The sequence below is a fragment of the Panulirus ornatus genome, chromosome 8, assembly GCF_036320965.1.
Source record: "Panulirus ornatus isolate Po-2019 chromosome 8, ASM3632096v1, whole genome shotgun sequence".
In the NCBI taxonomy this organism is placed as follows: Eukaryota; Metazoa; Arthropoda; class Malacostraca; order Decapoda; family Palinuridae; genus Panulirus; species Panulirus ornatus.
In genome coordinates this window covers 3,700,876-3,727,415 of record NC_092231.1, presented here as the reverse complement: position 1 = coordinate 3,727,415, position 26,540 = coordinate 3,700,876, and the positions used below count along the sequence as shown (strand labels likewise).

The following is a 26,540-nucleotide window of genomic DNA, read 5'->3' as shown; positions in this document are numbered from 1 at the left end:
AGTTTCTAATAACTATATTTAAGAATTCTGTAATGAAAATTCAATATACAGTAAGATTTTCTTTAACCAGTGTTTACTTCATTGTAAAACTGTATGGGCATAAGACTGATAAGTTCTTATATATAATTAGTTCATTGAAAGGCACTTGGAAACCAGACACTAAAGTTAGCCTGTTCAAGATTACACATTATTTTTTTTCCAGATCGCTGGTAGAAGACCTGAACTACCTTGCTCAGCAGCCCATCAGTCAGAGAGTAGTTTGGCAAGTTTGATGATGTGAATACATGTTGTAATGCCATAACTATACCCTTGTGCAGCTGCTTGGATTCCTGAAGTGGACCTTTGAAGAATCTATAAAGTGACTGGGTATGATAAACATTGCCATTCAGAAACATATTTTGGCAAAAATGGCATTTAATTATTTTCTTTAGTACAAAATATGTATAGACTGATTCATATGGTGGTTTTGTACTTGATCTGAAAATCATTTACCTCGAATATTAAAAAAATGTATTTATCATAGTGCATAGGTAGATATACAAGTCACCTGGTTCCAGTGCTTAAATTTTTGATTCTCTTGGAAGCTGATAGGTGGTCTTAGTCTAAGTTGCGTGATAAAATTACCTGAGTTTTTCACAAAAAGTGGAGCACCTTATTTACAAGTTTTCAAGTGACTTTTACTTACATTTATGTTTCCCTTCTCGTGTGAAGAAAATATGTGTACATGATCTATAATAATTATCCCAGCATCTTATAAGATCCCTCAGACTAAATATGTAAATACATTTGTCCTGCTTTTCCTCCTGCCCATTAACAGAAGAGATTGCTCTCAATCTTTGAAAGCCACTTCAAGTCACAGTTGCTTATTTTGGCACATCTGAATTTATTAGAAAACAGTATTCATATCAGAAGGAATTAAAAGGAGGAAGTGAGCAAAATGGATTGTTCCTGTATCAAATCACCAATAGTGTTTACAAAAAAAGTTTTAACAGTTTCAGTAGCATGAACCATCTGTCCTCATTGAGCCATATTTTCAGAGACCATCTACCTGTATGCAGGATTTATCTCAGCATATTTTTTTTTCAATAAACATGGGAGTAGACATTACATCGAGCTCAAAAATATGTCTTCTCAAAGATTGTAAATATATTGTATGTAACCCCAAAATATTATGCTAGAGGAGGAATATAATCGATTCCTTTTAAGGTGAGAAGGTCCTCGATGATACTTAATCCTTTCCGTCCTTGCTAAAGATGACAACTTGCTTACAGTGTAAGCTCTCACAGGTAGACTGTGGAAATACCTATTGTATGTTACAAGGTATAATCAAATCCAAGCAATGTAAATTTTTCAATGAAATGTGGTCTGAAAGACGTCATTGGTATTGCAGTGGAATATTATATACATACAGAGAAATTTGTGAGGAAGTCCATCAGAGAAGTGCCATGTATGTTGTCATTAAGCGGAAATGTTCACAATGCTATTGCAAAACTAGGTCCATTAAGGTGTCTTGTATATAAATAGGTAAAATCTAATTTCTTGGGACGTGACGTTTACAAGAAAAAGCATGTGGTAGGTCAATGAGTTCCACCACATATCATCCACAGGGTTCTGTGTATCTGGGCACAGTCTTGCAGTGGACATGGGGCACTGGAACAGGTGGGGGAGGAACATTTGTGTGTGAGGCAACGTATAAACAGAAGTATGGTTAAGGCATGTCCATTGACAATGGATGTCAGACAGTAGTAACAGATTAGATTTATTTGTCGATATTCTTCCTCATGACATGATTTATAGGTAAATTCATGACTTTGGAGCTTTAGTTGTTCTACGTGTTTTGCTCTCTTGTTGTCCCTTTGCTTTTAATTGTTTTAATACTTTTTTATATTTTGTGGAGGACAGTTATCTTTATATGTATTTTATTGTAGTATGTACTGTAAATACTTTATGAAATGTATGTCATATTCAAAATGTAGCTAAGGTCAGTAAAATAAACAAAACGACCTTTTTGAAAGCTCATAGTTGCTCAAGGGAAAGTTCTCTTTTCAACCCTTTTCAATATCTTTTTATCTGACCTTCCATGTCCTCCTATAGGGCCCAATGTAAATTTTTTTGTAAGTAAACAACCTTACAGTTACGTCATATTACCATAACATTGTGCAAACAACAACAAGGATGCCACACATCACATTGTTAAAATACAGGCACACCCAGAACAGAATGTCTGTAATTCCTTAACTGATTACACAGTTCTAATATTTTCCAGCACTTTGTCTCCTTAACTCTTCTCCTGAATTGGAGCTCTACCATCAGATTAGGCACAATGCTACCGCCTTGCTCTGTGCTGTGTGTGGACGTGTATGTATATACATGTGTATGTGGGTGGGTTGGGCCTTTTTTTCGTCTGTTTCCTTGCACTACCTCGCTAACGCGGGAGACAGCGACAAAGCAAAATAAATAAATAATAAATAATTACCACAGGACCAACTTCAGCGAAAGAACCCTGGGGTATTACCCAAGACCTTTGTAAAGGCTCCTGCAGCCCTAAGGTGCACTACTTCCAGCACCAAGGAAATGCAGGCTCATTTGAAATGAGACATTCTTTGATGAGCCTTGTACTCCCAATTAAACAGCCTTGCCAAAGATGACTTCATTTGTGACGTAACCTTTTACAGGTGGTGCCCGCCTTAACTAATACTGATGATATACTGTATTATCATAAGATTTTAAGACATATTAAAAAAAAAATACTTTACTTTCATGATTCCTTATTATGTTTTGGCACAAAAGACTTGTAAGGAATACTGTGGTACAGTAGAAGGCACATGTCTTTAAGCCACTAATAACGAACTCTCAATGGCAGGAAAAAGGGTAGGGACTTTGGCCACAAAAGCCTCCATAGTCTTCATATTAAAAATAGGCCTTGTTGCACTCAAGCAAATATTTAGGTTCAACTCAACTAAGCACCAGCCATAGGTATCGTAGTCGTTATATAGTAATGCTGCTAAACTCTGTGACAAGAAGGCTATGGGATCTCGAAGCATCCTGGTTTATTATTTCCCATGAAAAATGTTTTGTTTCTTTTGAGATGTTTTGTAAAGAAAAGTGAAAACTGCAGCTTGTTGACATTTCTTTATCCCTTAATGTCACATGAAGTTTCCTTCTCTAACTCTCAAAATTAAATTTTTTCAAATTGTTTATTAAATTTATTAAACCTTACAGTTTTAAAGATTTTCATATAAAAAACTCACTTCAGAAGTATATTTCATGTGATATTTTCACTGTAGTAATGTCTAGATTTCTAATAACTACAAAACTATATGAAAGTCTGTAAAATTACCACCCGCACCAGTCATACTGTTGTAATTACCTATTTGTACTGTATGGGGAGGGTTTTAAACTTGTGAGGCCCCATCTCTTGAACATTCTCTACTATCACACAACCTCTTAAATTAAGAATGTCCTCAGTCAATCTGTTCCATTCACCCACCATTCTTATTCCATAGAGGTACATCATTTTATCCTAACAAAAAAGTTTCTTACCTTATTTCATGTTAGGCAAGGTCAAGCCCTGCCTCCACTTCTGCAAAAAACCTTCAAACCTCTTGCTTTACCTTGGTCATCTTTCAATACTGAAATCACTCCCCTCATGATTTGGACTGATCAACCTATTTAGGATTGTCTGCTACTTAGTCCTCTAAATCTAACTAAAGGGTGCTAAATTTCCTTCCAAGAAAACTCATGAAAATGTGCTATCGTTGGCATGGCTGGAGGATGAACGACTGTGGGGAGAAACAATCGTGCACTGCCACCTCAGTCACCAACCAAGCTTGGCATGCACCCTTGAAATTGAGAAGCAAAATTTATTGGGTACATGTATGTCTAGAGGTGTCACTCACTTCCTGTAAAAATCAGTCTGAAGGCATTAGAGGGTAAATGCAGTTGCAGGATTGTTTTGTGACCAACTCTGTTTAGTATACCATCTACGCAAAAAACACTGAAAAGCAACAAGCAATTAAATGCTAGCAACAGCCAATTCAACTTTACTTTTGTCTGCTATCCTTCATTAGTGGTTACATTTTGCTTTCCAATTAAACTTATGCATTAAGAAAGTAGTGCTGAAACCTACAGAAATACACTAAATCTGCAATGCATTCTATGTATCTGTACAATATCTACAGTAACCTTACTGAGTGTAGCATTATCTGCAACTAAGTCTTTAACTAATTTTTGAAGTTTAGATGTCAACAGCACAGCAAACATGCAACATACACCATGTATTACTTTACACCCTGAAAATCAATGGCTAAGCCAGATTAAGATATTCAGAAAATATAAGTTCCTAGAGTTCTTTACAAATGTATGATAATGATTATAATTAATTACATATGCAAATATTACAAAGTATTAATGGCATAATTCTCTCTCCAGTGCACTCAGGAATATATCAGAAGTAAGGATTTTACCCCCTAGAAGTAGCCAAATCCACTATTTAGCAGAATCAACGTTGCTTCTTCATCCTAGCTCGTTCGGTGTGTGTGGGAACAGGAGGTGCAGCTAGCACTGTGGCATTGTGAAGATCACCGAGAAGTTCCACCTGCACAAGAAAAGATGGGTTTCCAGCATAAGTTGTTCCTGAACTACTTAATTTTACCTTAACATTTTCAGTTTGCTTTATTTGAGGGGACCTCCTTTAGTGAGCAGAAAGCAAAATAATTTATTTTTTGTTACAAATAGGTACTTAAAAAAAATATAAAAACCATTATTTGTTGTTTTGAATTAAAACTTACCCATTCCTAGTTTGTGAAAAATGTCACTGGATAGGCCAATCCTTAGTATGTAAAAACTACTAAACCATTACCTTATCTTATGAATTTAGAGTGTAGCATTCCTAGTTAAGGAAGAAAACTTATTTAATTCTTTGGCCAACTGTAACTACAACAGTAAGTGCTATGGCTGAAAAGGGCACAGCAGTGGGCACCACAGTCACAGAGAGTCCTAGAAGGTGTACAACTGTCCACCATGATTACTTTTAGGTTACTAAGGCCTCCTGGCAATTGCAGTGACATCCTTAGTTCTGGATACCATCTATGGCTAACCATCATTGCCTATAATTTGTATGGAATTCAACTTGAGAAAATTATGTGATTAGAATGATGATATTGCTATGTAAGAAGCACATAGCACTGTATGGATTATGAATATTAAAATTCATGGATATGTATCCTATCAGTCTTCTCCCTGATCCTTACCTCCACAGGATCTGCAAAAGAGTCAGAATCTCATGAAGAATCCTCTTATAACTCTAGCATCCAAGACAAGCTTTCTGAACCTTTCATCCACTACTGAAAACTCAAACAAACACTTTTAATCTTCTCTTCCCTGTGTATATCATCTTGTGCTGAAAAAAGGTGTTTACAAGGAATAAACCTCTCACAGAACAGACATCCACCAGATAACTTGCATTCTCATTTACTCCAGGCACTTCCCACTAAGCAACTATCTTGCTAATTTCATCACATCCCACTTTCAGAATATTATCATCATCCACTACAACTACCTTTTTCTCCCCAATGCAAAGAAGTATGCTAAAGCTAAAAAAGCAAAAGGTACAATAAAGTTATATAAAAAGGAAAACTAACAAAATCTTATTAAAATGAAAAGCTAAATATTTTATGAATTACTATACTCACTTTAGAAGGATCTGGAGAAGGCATATGATAGAGTTGATAGAGATGCCCTGTGGAAGGCTTTAAGAATATATGGTGTGGGAGGCAAGTTGTTAGAAGCAGTGAAAAGTTTTTATCGAGGATGTAAGGCATGTGTACGTGTAGGAAGAGAGGAAAGTGATTGGTTCTCAGTGAATGAAGGTTTGTGGCAGGGGTGTGTGATGTCTCCATGGTTGTTTAATTTGTTTAAGGATGGGGTTGTTAGGGAGGTGAATGCAAGAGTTTTGGAAAGAGGGGCAAGTATGAAGTCTGTTGTGGATGAGAGAGCTTGGGAAGTGAGTCAGTTGTTGTTCGCTGATGATACAGCGCTGGTGGCTGATTCATGTGAGAAACTGCAGAAGCTGGTGACTGAGTTTGGTAAAGTGTGTGAAAGAAGAAAGTTAAGAGTAAATGTGAATAAAAGCAAGGTTATTAGGTACAGTAGGGTTGAGGGTCAAGTCAATTTGGAGGTAAGTTTGAACGGAGAAAAACTGGAGGAATTAAAGAGTTTTAGATATCTGGGAGTGGATCTGGCAGCGGATGGAACCATGGAAGCGGAAGTGAATCATAGGGTGGGGGAGGGGGTGAAAATTCTGGGAGCCTTGAAGAATGTTTGGAAGTCTTGTAAGCCTTGCAACCATACAACATTGTTGGAACCACTATTCCTTCAAAAATACCCATTTTTGCTTTCCGAGATAATGTTATCTCAGAAAGCAAAAATGGGTATTTTTGAAGGAATAGTGGTTCCAACAATGTTGTATGGTTGCAAGGCGTGGGCTATGGATAGAGGTGTGCGCAGGAGGGTGGATGTGCTGGAAATGAGATGTTTGAGGACAATATGAGGTGTGAGGTGGTTTGATCGAGTAAGTAATGTAAGGGTGAGAGAGAGGTGTGGAAATAAAAAGAGTGGTTGAGAGAGCAGAAGAGGGTGTTTTGAAATGGTTTGGTCACATGGAGAGAATGAGTGGGGAAAGATTGACCAAGAGGATATATGTGTCAGAGGTGGAGGGAACGAGGAGAAGTGGGAGACCAAATTGGAGGTGGAAAGATGGAGTGAAAAAGATTTTGAGTGATCGGGGCCTGAACATGCAGGAGGGTGAAAGGTGTGCAAGGAATAGAGTGAATTGGAACGATGTGGTATACCGGGGTCGACGTGCTGTCAATGGATTGAACCTGGGCATGTGAAGCGTCTGGGGTAAACCATGGAAAGTGTGTGGGGCCTGGATGTGGAAAGGCCTGGATGTGGAAAGGGAGCTGTGGTTTCGGTGCATTATTACATGACAGGTAGAGACTGAGTGTGAATGAATGGGGCCTTTGGTGTCTTTCCTAGCGCTACCTCGCACACATGAGGGGGGAGGGGGTTGTTACTCCATGTGTGGCGAGGTGGCGATGGGAACAAATAAAGGCAGACAGTATGAATTATGTACATGTGTATATATGTATATGTGTGTGTGTATATATATGTGTACATTGAGATGTATAGGTATGTATATTTGCGTGTGTGGACATGTATGTATATACATGTGTATGTGGGCGGGTTGGGCCATTCTTTCGTCTGTTTCTTTGCGCTACCTCGCTAACGCGGGAGACAGCGACAAAGCAAAATAAAATAAAATAAATAAAATACTTTGGAAGGACACAGCAGTACCTCTTCTGGTGAAAGTATGGCAAAAGTAGTAATGTATTTGGGAAGGAGGGAGGGAGGCAACAGTAAAGTAGAATCATAATGGTAATGGCAAAGGTTGAGACAACTTGTACTTCAGTTTGATTGGTGCCAACAAGATCAAAACAAAAAGCAAGGCACGATCTAGTAACTAACTCAAGAATGGCATTCAGGTGGTAGGTGTAATTTTCCAAGTGGGATTCTAAAAGAAAAGATGGCTGAATGGATTTCTCAGTTAATAGGTGTCTATATACAACGTTGGTAACTGTATGGATCACCTGAAGATTGCTTCCCACCTTCATGCTTTTCTAAGCTAATTAGGTTTGGTTAGCCTAACCTATCTTAATTTACCCTTTTTTGCTGAGAGAAACATGAGGGGATAAATCTTCGGATGATTTGTTTATTATATACCTTCTTTAAATGTCATTTGCCCAGTCAGTCAAGTATTTATCAAAAATGTGGCAGTATATTTTTTCAAGTCAAGTGAAACAAAAAATTTCTGTACAATACTGTACATGTTCATTTGATTACATAAAATATATTTTTTTTTCTAAAAAAATGGGAAACAGAAGGAGTCATGCGGGGAGTGCTCATCCTCCTTGTAGACCCAGGCTGGGGTGTCTAAATGTGTGTGGATGTAACCAAGATGTGAAAAAAGGAGAGATAGGTAGTATGTTTGAGGAAAGGAACCTGGATGTTTTGGCTCTGAGTGAAACGAAGCTCAAGGGTAAAGGGGAAGAGTTGTTTGGGAATGTCTTTGGAGTAAAGTCAGGGGTTAGTGAGAGGACAAGAGCAAGGGAAGGAGTAGCAGTACTCCTGAAACAGGAGTTGTGGGAGTATGTGATAGAATGTAAGAAAGTAAATTCTCTATTAATATGGGTAAAACTGAAAGTTGATGGAGAGAGATGGGTGATTATTGGTGCATATGCACCTGGGCATGAGAAGAAAGATCATGAGAGGCAAGTGTTTTGGGAGCAGCTGAATGAGTGTGTTAGTGGTTTTGATGCACGCGACTGGATTATAGTGATGGGTGATTTGAATGCAAAGGTGACTAATGTGGAAGTTGAGGGAATAATTGGTATACATGGGGTGTTCAGTGTTGTAAATGGAAATGGTGAAGAGCTTGTAGATTTATGTGCTGAAAAAGGACTGGTGATTGGGAATACCTGGTTTAAAAAGCGAGATATACATAAGTATACGTATGTAAGACAAGAGATGGCCAGAGAGCGTTATTGGATTACGTGTTAATTGACAGGCGCGCAAAAGAGAGACTTTTGGATGTAAATGTGCTGAGAGGTGCAACTGGAGGGATGTCTGATCATTATCTTGTGGAGGCTAAGGTGAAGATTTGTATGGGTTTTCAGAAAAGAAGAGTGAATGTTGGGGTGAAGAGGGTGGTGAGAGTAAGTGAGCTTGGGAAGGAGACTTGTGTGAGGAAGTACCAGGAGAGACTGAGTACAGAATGGAAAAAGGTGAGAACAATGGAAGTAAGGGGAGTGGGGGAGGAATGGGATGTATTTAGGGAATCAGTGATGGCTTGGGCAAAAGATGCTTGTGGCATGAGAAGCGTGGGAGGTGGGTTGATTAGAAAGGGTAGTGAGTGGTGGGATGAAGAAGTAAGATTATTAGTGAAAGAGAAGAGAGAGGCATTTGGACGATTTTTGCAGGGAAAAAATGAAATTGAGTGGGAGATGTATAGAAGAAAGAGACAGGAGGTCAAGAGAAAGGTGCAAGAGGTGAAAAAGAGGGCAAATGAGAGTTGGGGTGAGAGAGTATCATTAAATTTTAGGGAGAATAAAAAGATGTTCTGGAAGGAGGTAAATAAAGTGCATAAGACAAGGGAGCAAATGGGAACTTCAGTGAAGGGCGCTAATGGGGAGGTGATAACAAGTAGTGGTGATGTGAGAAGGAGATGGAGTGAGTATTTTGAAGGTTTGTTGAATGTGTTTGATGATAGAGTGGCAGATATAGGGTGTCTTGGTCGAGGTGGTGTGCAAAGTGAGAGGGTTGGGGAAAATGCTTTGGTAAACAGAGAAGAGGTAGTAAAAGCTTTGCGGAAGATGAAAGCCAGCAAGGCAGCTGGTGTGGATGGTACTGCAGTGGAATTTATTAAAAAAGGGGGTGACTGTATTGTTGACTGGTTGGTAAGGTTATTTAATGTATGTATGACTCATGGTGAGGTGCCTGAGGAATGGCGGAATGCGTGCATAGTGCCATTGTAGAAAGGCAAAGGGGATAAGAGTGAGTGCTCAAATTACAGAGGTATAAGTTTGTTGAGTATTCCTGGTAAATTATATGGGAGGGTATTGATTGAGAGGGTGAAGGCATGTACAGAGCATCAGATTGGGGAAGAGCAGTGTGGTTTCAGAAGTGGTAGAGGATGTGTGGATCAGGTGTTTGCTTTGAAGAATGTATGTGAGAAATACTTAGAAAAGCAAATGGATTTGTATGTAGCATTTATGGATCTGGAGAAGGCATATGATAGAGTTGATAGAGATGCTCTGTGGAAGGTATTAAGAATATATGGTGTGGGAGGCAAGTTGTTAGAAGCAGTGAAAAGTTTTTATCGAGGATGTAAGGCATGTGTACGTGTAGGAAGAGAGGAAAGTGATTGGTTCTCAGTGAATGTAGGTTTGCGGCAGGGGTGTGATGTCTCCATGGTTGTTTAATTTGTTTATGGATGGGGTTGTTAGGGAGGTGAATGCAAGAGTTTTCGAAAGAGGGGCAAGAATGAAGTCTGTTGTGGATGAGAGAGCTTGGGAAGTGAGTCAGTTGTTGTTCGCTGATGATACAGCGCTGGTGGCTGATTCATGTGAGAAACTGCAGAAGCTGGTGACTGAGTTTGGTAAAGTGTGTGAAAGAAGAAAGTTAAGAGTAAATGTGAATAAGAGCAAGGTTATTAGGTACAGTAGGGTTGAGGGTCAAGTCAATTGGGATGTAAGTTTGAATGGAGAAAAAAACTGGAGGAAGTAAAGTGTTTTAGATATCTGGGAATGGATCTGGCAGCGGATGGAACCATGGAAGCGGAAGTGAATCATAGGGTGGGTGAGGGGGCGAAAATCCTGGGAGCCTTGAAGAATGTGTGGAAGTCGAGAACATTATCTCGGAAAGCAAAGATGGGTATGTTTGAAGGAATAGTGGTTCCAACAATGTTGTATGGTTGCGAGGCGTGGGCTATGGATAGAGTTGTGCGCAGGAGGGTGAATGTGCTGGAAATGAGATGTTTGAGGACAATGTGTGGTGTGAGGTGGTTTGATTGAGTAAGTAATGTAAGGGTAAGAGAGATGTGCGGAAATAAAAAGAGCGTGGTTGAGAGAGCAGAAGAGGGTGTTTTGAAATGGTTTGGGCACATGGAGAGAATGAGTGAGGAAAGATTGACCAAGAGGATATATGTGTCAGAGGTGGAGGGAACGAGGAGAAGTGGGAGACCAAATTGGAGGTGGAAAGATGGAGTGAAAAAGATTTTGAGTGATCGGGGCCTGAACATGCAAGAGGGTGAAAGGCGGGCAAGGAATAGAGTGAATTGGATCGATGTGGTATACCAGGGTTGACGTGCTGTCAGTGGATTGAATCAGGGCATGTGAAGTGTCTGGGGTAAACCATGGAAAGCTGTGTGGGGCCTGGATGTGGAAGGGGAGCTGTGGTTTCGGGCATTATTGCATGGCAGCTGGAGACTGAGTGTGAACGAATGAGGCTTTTGTTGTTAAGGGGGGGAGGGGGATGGTATTCCATGTGTGGCGAGGTGGTGATGGGAATGAATAAAGGCAGACGGTGTGAATTGTGTGCATGGGTATATATGTATGTGTCTGTGTGTGTATATATATGTGTACATTGAGATGTATAGGTATGTATATTTGCGTGTGTGGACGTGTGTGTATATACATGTGTATGGGGGTGGGTTGGGCCATTTCTTTCGTCTGTTTCCTTGCGCTACCTCGCAAACGCGGGAGACAGCGACAAAGCAAAATAAATAAATAAATATAAATAAAAATATATTTTTATCATTTCAAGGTGAAATAAAGTGAAGTGTTGTTTCCAAAGCATTAGATTTCTTAACAGCTATATGCTTTTCAAAAGAAGGAATATAAAAGTACAAGTAAAGCACTATATATGGTTCAGGGCTGTGGTGCAGTGGATAATGAAATAATATACCAAGTCTGCAAATGTAAACTAACAGATCAGATGTGTGAGCACAGTATGTAGTTAGTGAAAGGCAACATATAATTTTCTCACTGTTTAAATAATGTGCATTCATCAGTATACATGTATATACATTTCAATGTATACATACATATACATATATACACATATACATATTCATACTTGCTACCTTCATCCATTCCTGCCACCATCCCGCCACACATAAAATAGCATACCCCCCTGCCAGTGAGGTAGCACCAGGAAAAGACAAAAAAAGCCACATTCGTTCACACTCAGTCTCTAGCTGTCATGTGTAATGCACCAAAATCACAGCTCCCTATCCACATCCAGGCCCCACAGACCATTCCATGGTTTACTCCAGACACTTCACATGCTCTGGTTCAATCCAATGATAGCAGGTCCACTCTGGTATACCACATCGTTCCAATTCACTCTCTTCCTTACATGCCTTTCACCCTCCTGTATGTTCAGGCCCCGATGGCTCAAAATCTTTTTGATTCCATCCTTCTACCTCCAATTTGGTCTCCAGCTCCTCCTTGTTTCCTCCACCTCTAACACATATATCCTCTTTGTGAATCTTTCCTCGCTCATTCTCTCCATGTGTCCAAATAATTTCAACACACCCTCTTCTGCTCTCTCAACCACACACTTTTCATTACCACACATCCCTCTTACCTTTTCATTACTTAATCAAACCACCTCACACCACATATTGTCCTCAAACATTTCATTTCCAACACATCCACCCTCCTCCACACAACTCTATAGCCCATGCCTCACAACCATATAACATTGTTGGAAATACTATTCCTTCAAACATACCCATTTTTGCTCTCTGAGATAACGTTCTCGCCTTCCACACATTCTTCAATGCTCCTAGAATCTTCACCCCCTCCCCCACCTTGTGACTAACTTCTGCTTCCATGGTTCCATCCGCTGCTGAGTCCACTCCCACATATCTAAAACACTTCACTTCCTCCAGTTTTCCTCAATTCAAACTTACCTCCCAATTAACTTGTCCCTCAGCCCTACTGAACCTATTAACCTTGCTCGTATGCACATTTACTCTCAACTTTCTCCTATCTTACACTTTTCCAAACTCAGACACCAACCTCTGCAGTTTCTCACCCAAATCTGCTACTAACACTATCATCGGCAAACAACAACTGACTCACTTCCCAAGTCTTCTCATCCTCAACAGACTGCATACTTGCCCCTCTCTCCAAAATTCTTGCATTCACCTCCTTAACCACCTCATCCGTAAAAAAAATTATACAACCATGGAGACATCATGCACCCCACCACAAATCTACATGCACTGGGAACCAATGACTCTCCTCTCTTCCTACTTGTACATATGCCTTACATCCTTGGTAAAAACATTTCACTGCTTCTAGCAACTTGCCTCCCAAACCATATACTCTTAAGACCTTCCACAAAGCATTTCTATCAACCCTATCATATGCCTTCTCCAGATCTATCTGTTTTCTAAGTATTTCTCACACACATTCTTCAAAGCAAACACCTGATCCACACATTCTCTACCACTTCTGAAACCACACTACTCTTCCCCAATCTGATGCTCTGTACATGCCCTCACCCTCTCAATCAATACCGTCCCATATAATTTACCAGGAATACTCAACAAACTTGTGCCTCTTTAGTTTAAACACTCACCTCTATCCCTTTTACCTTTGAACAATGGCACTATGCATGCATTCCACCAATTCTCAGGCACCTCACCATGATCTATACATACACTGAATATCCTTACCAACCAATCAACAACACAGCAGCCTCCTTTTTTAATAAATTCCACTGCAATAACATCCAAACCAGCTGCCTTGCCAGATTTCATCATCCGCAACGGTGTCACTACCTCTTATCTCTTAAACAAACCATTCTCCCTGACCCCTCTCACTTCGCACATCCCCCAACCAAAACACCCTATATGTGCTACTTTATCATCAAATACATTCAACAAACCTTCAAAATACTCACTCTGTCTTCTTCTCACTTCGTCACCACTTGTTATTACCTCCCCACTTTACCCCTTCACCGATGTCCCCATTTGTTCTCTTGTCTTATGCATGTTATTTACCTCCTTCCACAACAAAGCATCTTTTTCTTCTTCCTAAAATTTAATGACACTCTCTCACCCTACCTCTCACTTGCCCTCTTTTTCACTTCTTGCACCTTTCTCTTGACCTCATACCACTTTCTTTTGTACATCTCCCAGTCATTTGCACTACTTCCCTCCAAATATCGTCCAAACGCTTCTCTTTTCTCTTTCACTAACAACCTTGCTTCTTCATCCCACCACTCACTACCCTTTCTAATCTGCCCACCTCCCACCTTTCTCATGCCACATACATCTTTTGCGCAAGCCATCACTGTTTCCCTAAATACATCCCATTCCAGGCCCACTCCCCTAATGTCATATGCTCTCACCTTTTGCCATTCTACACTCAATCTCTCTGGTACTTCCTCACACAAGTCTCCTTTCCAAGCTGACTTACTCTCACCACTCTCTTCTCCCCAACATTCTCTCTTCTTTTCTGGAAACTTAGACAATCCTCACCTTCGCTTCCACAAGATAGTGATAAGCCATCCCACCAGCTGCCCCTCTCAGCACATTAACATCCAAAAGTCTCTCTCTTACACACCTATCAATTAACACATAATCCAATAATGCCCTTTGACCATATCTTCTACTCATATATGTATACTTAAGTATATCTCTCCTTTTAAACACCCTAGCTTTAGCCTGGTACCCATTTTATCGACCAATCCCTAGGGGTGGATGAACAACTGGATTGACCGTGGACCGACTGTTGCACCAGGATTTGAACCTATGTGCTCAACCCTGTGCGGCCTGTGAATGTGTCATGGTCAGGAACACTAAATCTATGCTTTGATAATGAAACAATTACCCCAGTTCTCATGTAATATGAAATATAGTTTTGGCATCCACTGACCTTTGGGATCACAGTAACTAATATATTGTGGTACATACAGTACCTCGTGGGCCACAAAGATGCTGGTTCCAGCAAATCCTAGTTTTGTGCTACAGAAATGTGAATATAAGGCTAATTCATTACATGTGTACACAAACACAGAGGTTACCTTAATACAATAGTTAGGAATGAAACCAAAAAGTCTCACACAGGTGGTCTTAGCAGTAATTTTTCTAACAGTATGATCAAGGATTCTTTCTTCCATATCTATACATAAAGAAAAGACAACATCAAGGCTGTTGTCTTCATTAACATCAATGTCCTACTGCTGCCCCTATTGTACATGACTAAGAAGGTGAAGGAAAAGGGAAAGTAGAAAGCCTCCTCACAGCAGATTAGTACCTATTGCTGCCAAAAGAAGGCACTACAATCAAATCTGACATTTACAGCCCCAAGAGTGAAGGCAAAAAAACCAAGAGAGGAAAATTTGAAATGACTCACAGAAGAAATGCTTTTAGATGTGCACTTGGGAGGAAAAAAGGAAGAAGACCCTATCTGCAAATAAATTTGGAGCTCATAAGCCTCTTACATATGACACCTTGGTTGGGGGAAAAAATACATCTTTTGTTCCCTGCAAAAGAAAGATCTTTTGATGAAAGTACTTTGCTTGCTGAATTGAGGGTTTTAATGAAAGTTGTATGGAGGAAAAAATAAATGAAGAATACAAAAAAGCTTGATATTGTGTATGTGAATTGAGGCAAAATGATCTTATCCACTGAGGAAGATGGTGGAATTTCTCACTGGCATATTACTGAATTCTCTTAGGTTATCACTGGCATACTACTGAGTCACTTCCAAACACAAGCAGGCTTCTTTTACCTCACTGGCTCACTGAATTATTCTCGTTCAGAAGAAAAAGGCTTCTGCAGGTGCTTTATTATCATCTTTCATTAGACTTCCTTTTGAAAGTGGTCATTTGATTTGATGTGTGATAAAAGGCTGGTGGATTCTTTGGCTTTGCTAAAGATTAAGTTGTTAAGCTCAAACACACCCCTTATCAATCCGATTTTTTTTCTGTTTTCATTGAACAATTTGGGAATAAGTGGTTTGCAATTTTGATCTTGAAAATCCTAATCTTACTTCATATCTCCATTGAAAATTTGTTTAAAAGTTGAAGGTTGGGCACAAATGCTTAATTTTCAGTCTAACTGACAGCTTGACACAAAAGGGCACAAAAAGAATCTCGAGAATGCTAACTTTCGTTTCATGTACAGTATTAAGTTTCTAAGATAACTATACCAAAAAATATAAAAGTTCATCTCTCACGATGCTACTGTGCTCATTTATGATGCTTGAACTATTACACTATCATCGGAAAGATTAAAAAAAGCTAATATCAAAACTCTGTATCTAGATGCCATTCACAAAGGAGATATATCCTTTATATACTTTAAGGAAAATGTATTCTTATATACCTCAACTTGTGCTCCAGGAACAGCCATCAATGCAGGAAGGTAAGCAAATGCCAGAGGTTGACCAAGATGGTAGGAGAAACATCCACTTGTAGTATTTCCTACAACCTTGCCACCAAGCCATATTGTCTCATCACCCTGCCATAATGTACATCAAAATCATCATTACATCTTTTACAAACTAAGTGTTCAATAATTGTTCTGTTACATGAAAAAGTTCAAAGTTTATATTAAGAATTAATCAAAGGTAAGTTACCCTTACTATAGGGCAGTTCTTCCTACTCACTTGTGGATCAACATCTGGTGAATCTATTTTCACCTGCACCAGATGTCGTCGAGATCGATACTTTAAAAGTTCCTGCAGTGCTGCTCGTCCCACAAAATCACCCTTTGATGAGAAAAGAAAGTTTAAATTTGGTTATCATATGTGGATATCATCTAGTAACACATTTCTATGACAGGATATAAATAAAATATTCTTATAAACTATCTTATCAAAGGGTGGGATGATTACAGTCACATTCTTTTGTTATACTGTACATCCTCCAAAGCTTTTGATGGTTTCTGAAAATCATAAATTACCACTAGACTAGATGGGATTTTCCTGAAAATAATGATGAATGAAGGGTAAAGGCTGTAGAAATAAATTTTGAATAAAAAGAACAAAAAAAGATGAAAAAAGTTATTGTACATGAACTAAAGGAGAGCAAAAGAGGATTTTAGAAGCAGGATAAACAATGTTCCACAAAGCATAAAAAGCCGCTTCAAAAGGAGACAAATGGGTTCAGAGAAAAGTATTCTTAAAAAAAAGAAAAAAAAAAGGCAATTAGAAATCAAGTCTGGATAAGATAGACGATGCACTTTAAAGGAATGATCACAGATGATGGCAAAAGGCAAGATGAAGTATGATCAAAATGAATGTGAAGCTTGTGTTGAATGGATCTGGAAAGTGTGCATGGCTGGGCAAGTGGTCATGTGTCTTATGAATGGATGATGCGATTAACTGTTCCACTGTACCTTAGCACAATTATCTACGTACATGACAAGGTTGTGATTGATTATGAAGAAAGGATTAGAGAATTCCTTGTATATACAGAACAAATGAGGATTCAAGATGAAAAGAGGGTGACTTGATCAGATTTCTGCACTTGGGAAGGAGGTGGAGTAAGTTCTAAACAAAACTAAAATCTATGATATATATATATATTCATGTGAGAAACTGCAGAAGCTGGTGACGGAGTTTGGTAAAGTGTGTGGAAGAAGAAAGTTAAGAGTAAATGTCAATAAGAGCAAGGTTATTAGGTACAGTAGGGTTGAGGGTCAAGTCAATTGGGAGGTGAGTTTGAATGGTGAGAGGCTGGAGGAAGTGAAGTGTTTTAGATATCTGGGAGTGGATCTGTCAGCGGATGGAACCATGGAAGCGGAAGTGGATCATAGGGTGGGGGAGGGGGCGAAAATTTTGGGAGCCTTGAAAAATGTGTGGAAGTCGAGAACATTATCCCGGAAAGCAAAAATGGGTATGTTTGAAGGAATAGTGGTTCCAACAATGTTGTATGGTTGCGAGGCGTGGGCTGTGGATAGAGTTGTGCGCAGGAGGATGGATGTGCTGGAAATGAGATGTTTGAGGACAATGTGTGGTGTGAGGTGGTTTGATCGAGTAAGTAACGTAAGGGTAAGAGGGATGTGTGGAAATAAAAAGAGCGTGGTTGAGAGAGCAGAAGAGGGTGTTCTGAAGTGGTTTGGGCACATGGAGAGAATGAGTGAGGAAAGATTGACCAAGAGGATATATGTGTCGGAGGTGGAGGGAACGAGGAGAAGAGGGAGACCAAATTGGAGGTGGAAAGATGGAGTGAAAAGGATTTTGTGTGATCGGGGCCTGAACATGCAGGAGGGTGAAAGGAGGGCAAGGAATAGAGTGAATTGGAGCGATGTGGTATACAGGGGTTGACGTGCTGTCAGTGGATTGAATCAAGGCATGTGAAGCGTCTGGGGTAAACCATGGAAAGCTGTGTAGGTATGTATATTGCGTGTGTGGACGTGTGTATGTACATGTGTATGGGGGGGTTGGGCCATTTCTTTCGTCTGTTTCCTTGCGCTACCTCGCAAACGCGGGAGACAGCGACAAAGTATAAAAAAAAAAAAAAAAAAAAATATATATATATATACATAAGTATACGTATGTAAGTAGGAGAGATGGCCAGAGAGCGTTATTGGATTACGTGTTAATTGACAGGCGTGCGAAAGAGAGACTTTTGGATGTTAATGTGCTGAGAGGTGCAACTGGAGGGATGTCTGATCATTATCTTGTGGAGGCTAAGGTGAAGATTTGTATGGGTTTTCAGAAAAGAAGAGTGAATGTTGGGGTGAAGAGGGTGGTGAGAGTAAGTGAGCTTGAGAAGGAGACCTGTGTGAGGAAGTACCAGGAGAGACTGAGTACAGAATGGAAAAAGGTGAGAACAATGGAAGCAAGGGGAGTGGGGGAGGAATGGGATGTATTTAGGGAATCAGTGATGGATTGCGCAAAAGATGCTTGTGGCATGAGAAGAGTGGGAGGTGGGTTGATTAGAAAGGGTAGTGAGTGGTGGGATGAAGAAGTAAGAGTATTAGTGAAAGAGAAGAAAGAGGCATTTGGACGATTTTTGCAGGGAAAAAATGCAATTGAGTGGGAGATGTATAAAAGAAAGAGACAGGAGGTCAAGAGAAAGGTGCAAGAGGTGAAAAAAAGGACAAATGAGAGTTGGGGTGAGAGAGTATCATTAAATTTTAGGGAGAATAAAAAGATGTTCTGGAAGGAGGTAAATAAAGTGCGTAAGACAAAGGAGCAAATGGGAACTTCAGTGAAGGGCGCAAATGGGGAGGTGATAACAAGTAGTGGTGATGTGAGAAGGAGATGGAGTGAGTATTTTAAAGGTTTGTTGAATGTGTATGATGATAGAGTGGCAGATATAGGGTGTTTTGGTCGAGGTGGTGTGCAAAGTGAGAGGGTTACGGAAAATGATTTGGTAAACAGAGAAGAGGTAGTGAAAGCTTTGCGGAAGATGAAAGCCGGCAAGGCAGCAGGTTTGGATGGTATTGCAGTGGAATTTATTAAAAAAGGGGGTGACTGTATTGTTGACTGGTTGGTAAGGTTATTTAATGTATGTATGACTCATGGTGAGGTGCCTGAGGATTGGCGGAATGCGTGCATAGTGCCATTGTACAAAGGCAAAGGGGATAAGAGTGAATGCTCAAATTACAGAGGTATAAGTTTGTTGAGTATTCCTGGTAAATTATATGGGAGGGTATTGATTGAGAGGGTGAAGGCATGTACTGAGCATCAGATTGGGGAAGAGCAGTGTGGTTTCAGAAGTGGTAGAGAATGTGTGGATCAGGTGTTTGCTTTGAAGAATGTATGTGAGAAATACTTAGAAAAGCAAATGGATTTGTATGTAGCATTTATGGATCTGGAGAAGGCATATGATAGAGTTGATAGAGATGCTCTGTGGAAGGTATTAAGAATATATGGTGTGGGAGGAAAGTTGTTAGAAGCAGTGAAAAGTTTTTATCGAGGATGTAAGGCATGTGTACGTGTAGGAAGAGAGGAAAGTGATTGGTTCTCAGTGAATGTAGGTTTGCGGCAGGGGTGTGTGATGTCTCCATGGTTGTTTAATTTGTTTATGGATGGGGTTGTTAGGGAGGTAAATGCAAGAGTTTTGGAAAGAGGGGCAAGTATGAAGTCTGTTGGGGATGAGAGAGCTTGGGAAGTGAGTCAGTTGTTGTTCGCTGATGATACAGCGCTGGTGGCTGATTCATGTGAGAAACTGCAGAAGCTGGTGACTGAGTTTGGTAAAGTGTGTGGAAGAAGAAAGTTAAGAGTAAATGTGAATAAGAGCAAGGTTATTAGGTACAGTAGGGTTGAGGGTCAAGTCAATTGGGAGGTGAGTTTGAATGGAGAAAAACTGGAGGAAGTGAAGTGTTTTAGATATCTGGGAGTGGATCTGGCAGCGAATGGAACCATGGAAGCGGAAGTGGATCATAGGGTGGGGGAGGGGGCGAAAATTCTGGGGGCCTTGAAGAATGTGTGGAAGTCGAGAAAATTATCTCGGAAAGCAAAAATGGGTATGTTTGAAGGAATAGTGGTTCCAACAATGTTGTATGGTTGCGAGGCGTGGGCTATGGATAGAGTTGTGCGCAGGAGGATGGATGTGCTGGAAATGAGATGTTTCAGGACAATGTGTGGTGTGAGGTGGTTTGATCGAGTGAGTAACGTAAGGGTAAGAGAGATGTGTGGAAATAAAAAGAGTGTGGTTGAGAGAGCAGAAGAGGGTGTTTTGAAGTGGTTTGGGCACATGGAGAGGATGAGTGAGGAAAGATTGACCAAGAGGATATATGTGTCGGAGGTGGAGGGAGCAAGGAGAAGAGGGAGACCAAATTGGAGGTGGAAAGATGGAGTGAAAAAGATTTTGTGTGATCGGGGCCTGAACATGCAGGAGGGTGAAAGGAGGGCCAGGAATAGAGTGAATTGGAGCGATGTGGTATACCGGGGTTGACGTGCTGTCAGTGGATTGAATCAAGGCATGTGAAGCGTCTGGGGTAAACCATGGAAAGCTGTGTAGGTATGTATATTTGCGTGTGTGGACGTATGTATATACATGTATATGGGGGGGGGTTGGGCCATTTCTTTCGTCTGTTTCCTTGCGCTACCTCACAAACGCGGGAGACAGCGACAAAGTATAAAAAAAAAAAAAAAAATATATATATATATATATATATATATATATATATATTTTTTTTTTGCTTTGTCGCTGTCTCCCGCGTTTGCAAGGTAGCACAAGGAAACAGACGAAAGAAATGGTCCAACCCACCCCCATACACATGTATATACATACGTCCACACATGCAAATATACATACCTACACAGCTTTCCATGGTTTACCCCAGTCGCTTCACATGCCTTGATTCAATCCACTGACAGCACGTCAACCCCGGTATACCACATCGCTCCAATTCACTCTATTCCTTGCCCTCCTTTCACCCTCCTGCATGTTCAGGCCCCGATCACACAAAATCTTTTTCACTCCATCTTTCCACCTCCAATTTGGTCTCCCTCTTCTCCTCGTTCCCTCCACCTCCGACACATATATTCTCTTGGTTAATCTTTCCTCACTCATTCTCTCCATGTGCCCGAACCATTTCAAAACACCCTCTGCTGCTCTCTCAACCACGCTCTTTTTATTTCCACACATCTCTCTTACCCTTACGTTACTTACTCGATCAAACCACCTCACACCACACATTGTCCTCAAACATCTCATTTCCAGCACATCCATCCTCCTGCGCACAACTCTATCCATAGCCCACGCCTCGCAACCATACAACATTGTTGGAACCACTATTCCTTCAAACATACCCATTTTTGCTTTCCGAGATAATGTTCTCGACTTCCACACATTTTTCAAGGCTCCCAGAATTTTCGCCCCCTCCCTCACCCTATGATCCACTTCCGCTTCCATGGTTCCATCCGCTGCCAGATCCACTCCTAGATATCTAAAACACTTCACTTCCTCCAGTTTTTCTCCATTCAAACTCACCTCCCAATTGACTTGACCCTCAACCCTACTGTACCTAATAACCTTGCTCTTATTCACATTTACTCTTAACTTTCTTCTTTCACACACTTTACCAAACTCAGTCACCAGCTTCTGCAGTTTCTCACATGAATCAGCCACCAGCGCTGTATCATCGGCGAACAACAACTGACTCACTTTCCAAGCAGGTTTGGATGGTATTGCAGTGAAATTTATTAAAAAAGGGGGTGACTGTATTGTTGACTGGTTGGTAAGGTTATTTAATGTACGTATGACTCATGGTGAGGTGCCTGAGGACTGGCGGAATGCGTGCATAGTGCCATTGTAGAAAGGCAAAGGGGATAAGAGTGAGTGCTCAAATTACAGAGGTATAAGTTTGTTGAGTATTCCTGGTAAATTATATGGGAGGGTATTGATTGAGAGGGTGAAGGCATGTACAGAGCATCAGATTGGGGAAGAGCAGTGTAGTTTCAGAAGTGGTAGAGGATGTGTGGATCAGGTGTTTGCTTTGAAGAATGTATGTGAGAAATACTTAGAAAAGCAAATGGATTTGTATGTAGCATTTATGGATCTGGAGAAGGCATATGATAGAGTTGATAGATATGCTCTGTGGAAGGTATTAAGAATATATGGTGTGGGAGGCAAGTTGTTAGAAGCAGTGAAAAGTTTTTATCGAGGATGTAAGGCATGTGTACGTGTAGGAAGAGAGGAAAGTGATTGGTTCTCAGTGAATGTAGGTTTGCGGCAGGGGTGTGTGATGTCTCCATGGTTGTTTAATTTGTTTATGGATGGGGTTGTTAGGGAGGTGAATGCTAGAGTTTTGGAAAGAGGGGCAAGTATGAAGTCTGTTGTGGATGAGAGAGCTTGGAAAGTGAGTCAGTTGTTGTTCGCTGATGATACAGTGCTGGTGGCTGATTCATATGAGAAACCGCAGAAGCTGGTGACCGAGTTTGGTAAAGTGTGTGATGGGAGTGAATGAGGGCAGACAGTGTGAATAGTGTGCATGGGTATATATGTATGTGTCTGTGTATGTATATATATGTGTACATTGAGATGTATAGGTATGTATATTTGCGTGTGTGGACGTGTGTGTGTGTATACACTGTGTATGGGGGTGGGTTGGGCCATTTCTTTGGTCTGTTTCCTTGCGCTACCTCGCAAACGCGGGAGACAGCGACAAAGCAAAATAAATATATAAATAATATATATATATATTACCCTGGGGATAGGGGAGAAAGAATACTTCCCACGTATTCCCTGCGTGTCGTAGAAGGCGACTAAAAGGGGAGGGAGCGGAGGGCTGGAAATCCTCCCCTCTCTCTTTTTTTTTTTTTTTTTTAAAGAGGGAACAGAGAACGAGGCCAGGTGAGGATATTCCCTCAGAGGCCCAGTCCTCTGTTCTTAACGCTACCTTGCTAATGCGGGAAATGGCGAATAGTATGAAAGAAAAGAAAGATATATATTTCTTTCTTTTCTTTTAAACTATTCGCCATTTCCTGCGTTAGCGAGGTAGCGTTAAGAACAGAGGACTGGGCTTTTTTTTGGAATATCCTCACCTGGCCTCCTCTGTTCTTTCTTTTGGAAAATTAAAAAAAAACAAGAAAATGGCAAATTTGATTAGGAAACACTTTGGAAATTTTAGAATTTCTGGATTATGCCATGAACATTTCTAGTAGCCACATGAGCTTTTTCAGTTTGTCCACCATTTCTCACATTAGCAAGGTAGCACTAGGAAAAGAGACAGAAATGGCACTAACTTGCTCACGTCCATTCTGTAGCTTTTATGTATAATACTCTGAAATTAGACCCCTCACCTATCCACAGCCATGCCAAAAGTCCTTTCTGTGGTTCTCCCTGACCATTCTATATGCCCTAGTTCAGCCCATCAAATCCTGTGTATAATAACTCATCAACTCTTGTGTACCACATCACACCAATTCACTTTGCACATTCCTCACGCCACCCTGCACATTCAGGCCCCCAAAACTTAAAGTCTCTTTCCCTTCATCCATCCTGCTCAACCTCGGTCTCCTACCCCTCCCTGTTCCCTCCACTTCTGGTGTATATATTGTCTAGGTCAGTCTCTCCTCACTCTTTCTCTCTGTGTGTCCAAACCATTGCAGCACACCCTACTCAACTCTCTAAATCATACTCTACTTATTACTTCACCTCTCTCTCACAATATCATTCCTTACTTGATTAACACTCCTTACATCACATATTGTCCTCAGGTATATCATTTCCAACACATCCACTCTCTTCTGTACTTTTTCACTACGAGACCATGACTTGATTCCACAGAGCATTGTTGGGGCTACTGTACCATCAAACATACCAATCTTTGCATTCAAAGACAGTGATCTCTCTTTCCACACATTCACCAATGCACACAGAACCTTTGCCTCCTCACCCACCCTATGGTTCCTCCCACCTCCCATGGTTCCATCTGTTGTCATGCCCATTCTCACACGTCTAAAACACCCCATATCCTCCAGATTCTTTCCAATCAAACTTACACTCAAACCAAATTAACTCTCTCCACTGCTCATACTCATTACCTTATTCTATTAATCCTCAACTGACAACTTTTATGCACTCTCCCAAACTCAGACAACAGCTTCTGCAATTTCTTATTGGAGTCTATTATCAAAGCTGTGTCAACTGCAAACAGCAATTAGTTCATCTTCCACATACCAACACCTGCAACAGACTGCAAACCCTCCACTCTCTACATTTACCTCCCTCACCACTTCATCCATAAACAGATTAAACAGTCAAGATGACATCACACACCTTTGACAAAGGCCCATCTTCACCTGGAACCACTCATCCTCTTCTTTGTATACTTGTGCACATGACTTGCTGTCTTCAAATAAACTCCTGTGTTTCTAGTAGCTTTCCTCCCACACACACACTCATAGCTCTTTTCACAAAGCATCTCTATCAACCCCATCATACACTTTCTCTACATCAATAAATGCCACATAAAAATCCTATTCTTTCTCCGTGTATTTCTCACACAAAGTCTTCAAAGTTCAAGTTTTTGTAATGGGAAAGTTCTTTTTTGACAGTAGGTGATGATGTATGCTAGAGGTTTGAAAACATGTAGAAATGCATCATGCATGTGTGGTGGCAATGACTGTCTGATGTTCTTGCAGATGAAAGTGAGGTGGAGCAATTAAGGCATACTGTTTACCATGGAAGAAGAGAATATAAGCCAACACAGATGTTGCATGTAGGCAATTTTGGTCTGTTAGCTGAATCAAAGGAAGAGTTGGATGGAAAGTTAAACTGTGACAATAGTGTTCGTAGCATGAGGATGTTGAATGCAAATATAGGTAAAAGCAAAGTTCTTGCTTTTATAAAAAAAAATGGGTTATCACAGTGCAACAACAGTCTGAATGGTAAAAAAATATAGATTACTTTACATATCTTAAAGTCATGATTAGTAAAGGAGATAATGGTTGAGTTGAAGCTAACAGCAGAGTCATTTAAGGCAGAAAAGCTGAAGGCACACAAAGCTTTGATGAATGGAAAGGATTTGAGCAACGAGAGTGCTAGAAGCCTGCATGATGGAATGCTTACCACAACACTGATATACGGGTGTGAAACCTTACTTATTTCTAGATTAAAATATATGAAAAATCAGAGTAGCAATGATGGCCCAATAACTTTGTTAAAATCAGGAGAATAAGTAGAGTAGTGAAAGAATATGTGAGGAGGATATGGGGCAAGTAATCATTAGAAAGGTGTATGAATCAGAATGATTTACGATGTTATGTCCGTAGATGAGACATGTTAGACAATAATTGTTTAAGAAAATACAATGAAGTAAGCTGAAAGTACAAGGAGGAGAAGTAAACTGCAAAGAAGATGGATAGATGCAGTGTGTGTATATATGTGTAAAACTGGTATGAATCCATATACCAGTGTCATGTCAATTAACTTTAGCAGACTAAATGGGCTAAGGGTGTGTAAGTGAACCAGGAGGCTATATGCATTTGACCCATCCTATTCATATGGATGTGGTGTAAGAGATAACGGTTCTATAGACTACATGTATAACCTGGTGTGCTTCACTCCTGTGATTAAGTTTACCTTCTTCATGTTGACAAAGCTCATTAGCCCTGCATCAATTATGGTTGTATCCATGTTCATTTCAGCACCCCACATCTTGAAGCCTTTCTCCAGACGTAACACATTGATTGCCAAAGTACCAAAGTCTCCCAAACCTGTCAAAGTTATGTATGAGAGATATCACTGTGTGGTACACAGTGAGTTACAAAAGAACTTAAGACCCTGTGAACAATACTGAGGGAGTATGTGTATACAAACCAACATACCCTGGAGTCATAAAAATACCTTAAGATGTACCTCAATAAATTTGGAAAGGCTTGAGTTACCACCATAGTCATACTGTAATGCCTCTTTTACAATGAAAAAATAAGACAAAAGCAGGACATTGATCACTGCAAAGCTGCTGACCAAAAAATCCTACCTACCTAGTTTTCTGTTACTGTTTCGGTTACAAACAGCACTATGGGTATAACAGAAAGAACTTGCTCAATGGTGGTTAAAACACTATTCCATTTTACCCTTCCAAAACCGAGATGTATGACAATGACTCACCCTCTCCAACCACCATAACACTTAAAAGGCTAGATGATGCTCATCCATAGATATCTAAAAGCCACAAAGTAAACCATTTAGGTCTGTAACATCAGGCCTGGTGTTGAGGTGATGACAAGTTGACATTCCACTCTATCATTCACTAGATCCACAAGCAGACCTGCCAACTGTTGCTAGAGGGTTATTCACTTCATGACCTTTGTTTCAAGATTTTAGGGGTGCTGCAGATGTAACCTATTCTTAAGTCAGGGTTTCTAATCCTGAATTAAAAGCACTTCTTGCTTGCTTGTTGGGTTAATAAGGTAAACCAGGAAATCATGACACTGTTATACTGGTGCTGATGCTAAAATTTTATGATCATATTTCTTCCATATTAGCTAGAC

General features: G+C 40.2%; 2 protein-coding genes across 4 annotated transcripts in view; one reads left to right on the top strand and one right to left on the bottom strand.

The window, feature by feature from the left end:
- The window catches only part of LOC139749755 (sodium/potassium-transporting ATPase subunit beta-like), a 28,196-nt gene extending 22,970 nt beyond the window's left edge, over positions 1-5,226 (top strand). For 2 of the 3 annotated variants that reach the window (XM_071663963.1, XM_071663964.1), the window contains exon 8: positions 203-3,196. The gene's annotated coding sequence lies outside the window, so the exon portion shown is untranslated. Of the gene's footprint in view, positions 1-202; positions 3,197-4,431 lie in introns of those variants that run through there. The other variant, XR_011713032.1, reaches the window with a different exon arrangement.
- LOC139749754 (dimethylglycine dehydrogenase, mitochondrial-like) overlaps positions 3,118-26,540 on the bottom strand; it is a 155,539-nt gene continuing 132,116 nt past the window's right edge. The window contains exons 16-19 of the mRNA XM_071663962.1: positions 25,627-25,760; positions 16,248-16,349; positions 15,965-16,099; positions 3,118-4,597 (exon numbers count right to left, since the gene is read on the bottom strand). Of these exons, the coding sequence (XP_071520063.1) occupies positions 4,502-4,597; positions 15,965-16,099; positions 16,248-16,349; positions 25,627-25,760 (467 nt within the window). The 3' untranslated portion in view covers positions 3,118-4,501. The remainder of the gene's footprint in view (positions 4,598-15,964; positions 16,100-16,247; positions 16,350-25,626; positions 25,761-26,540) is intronic.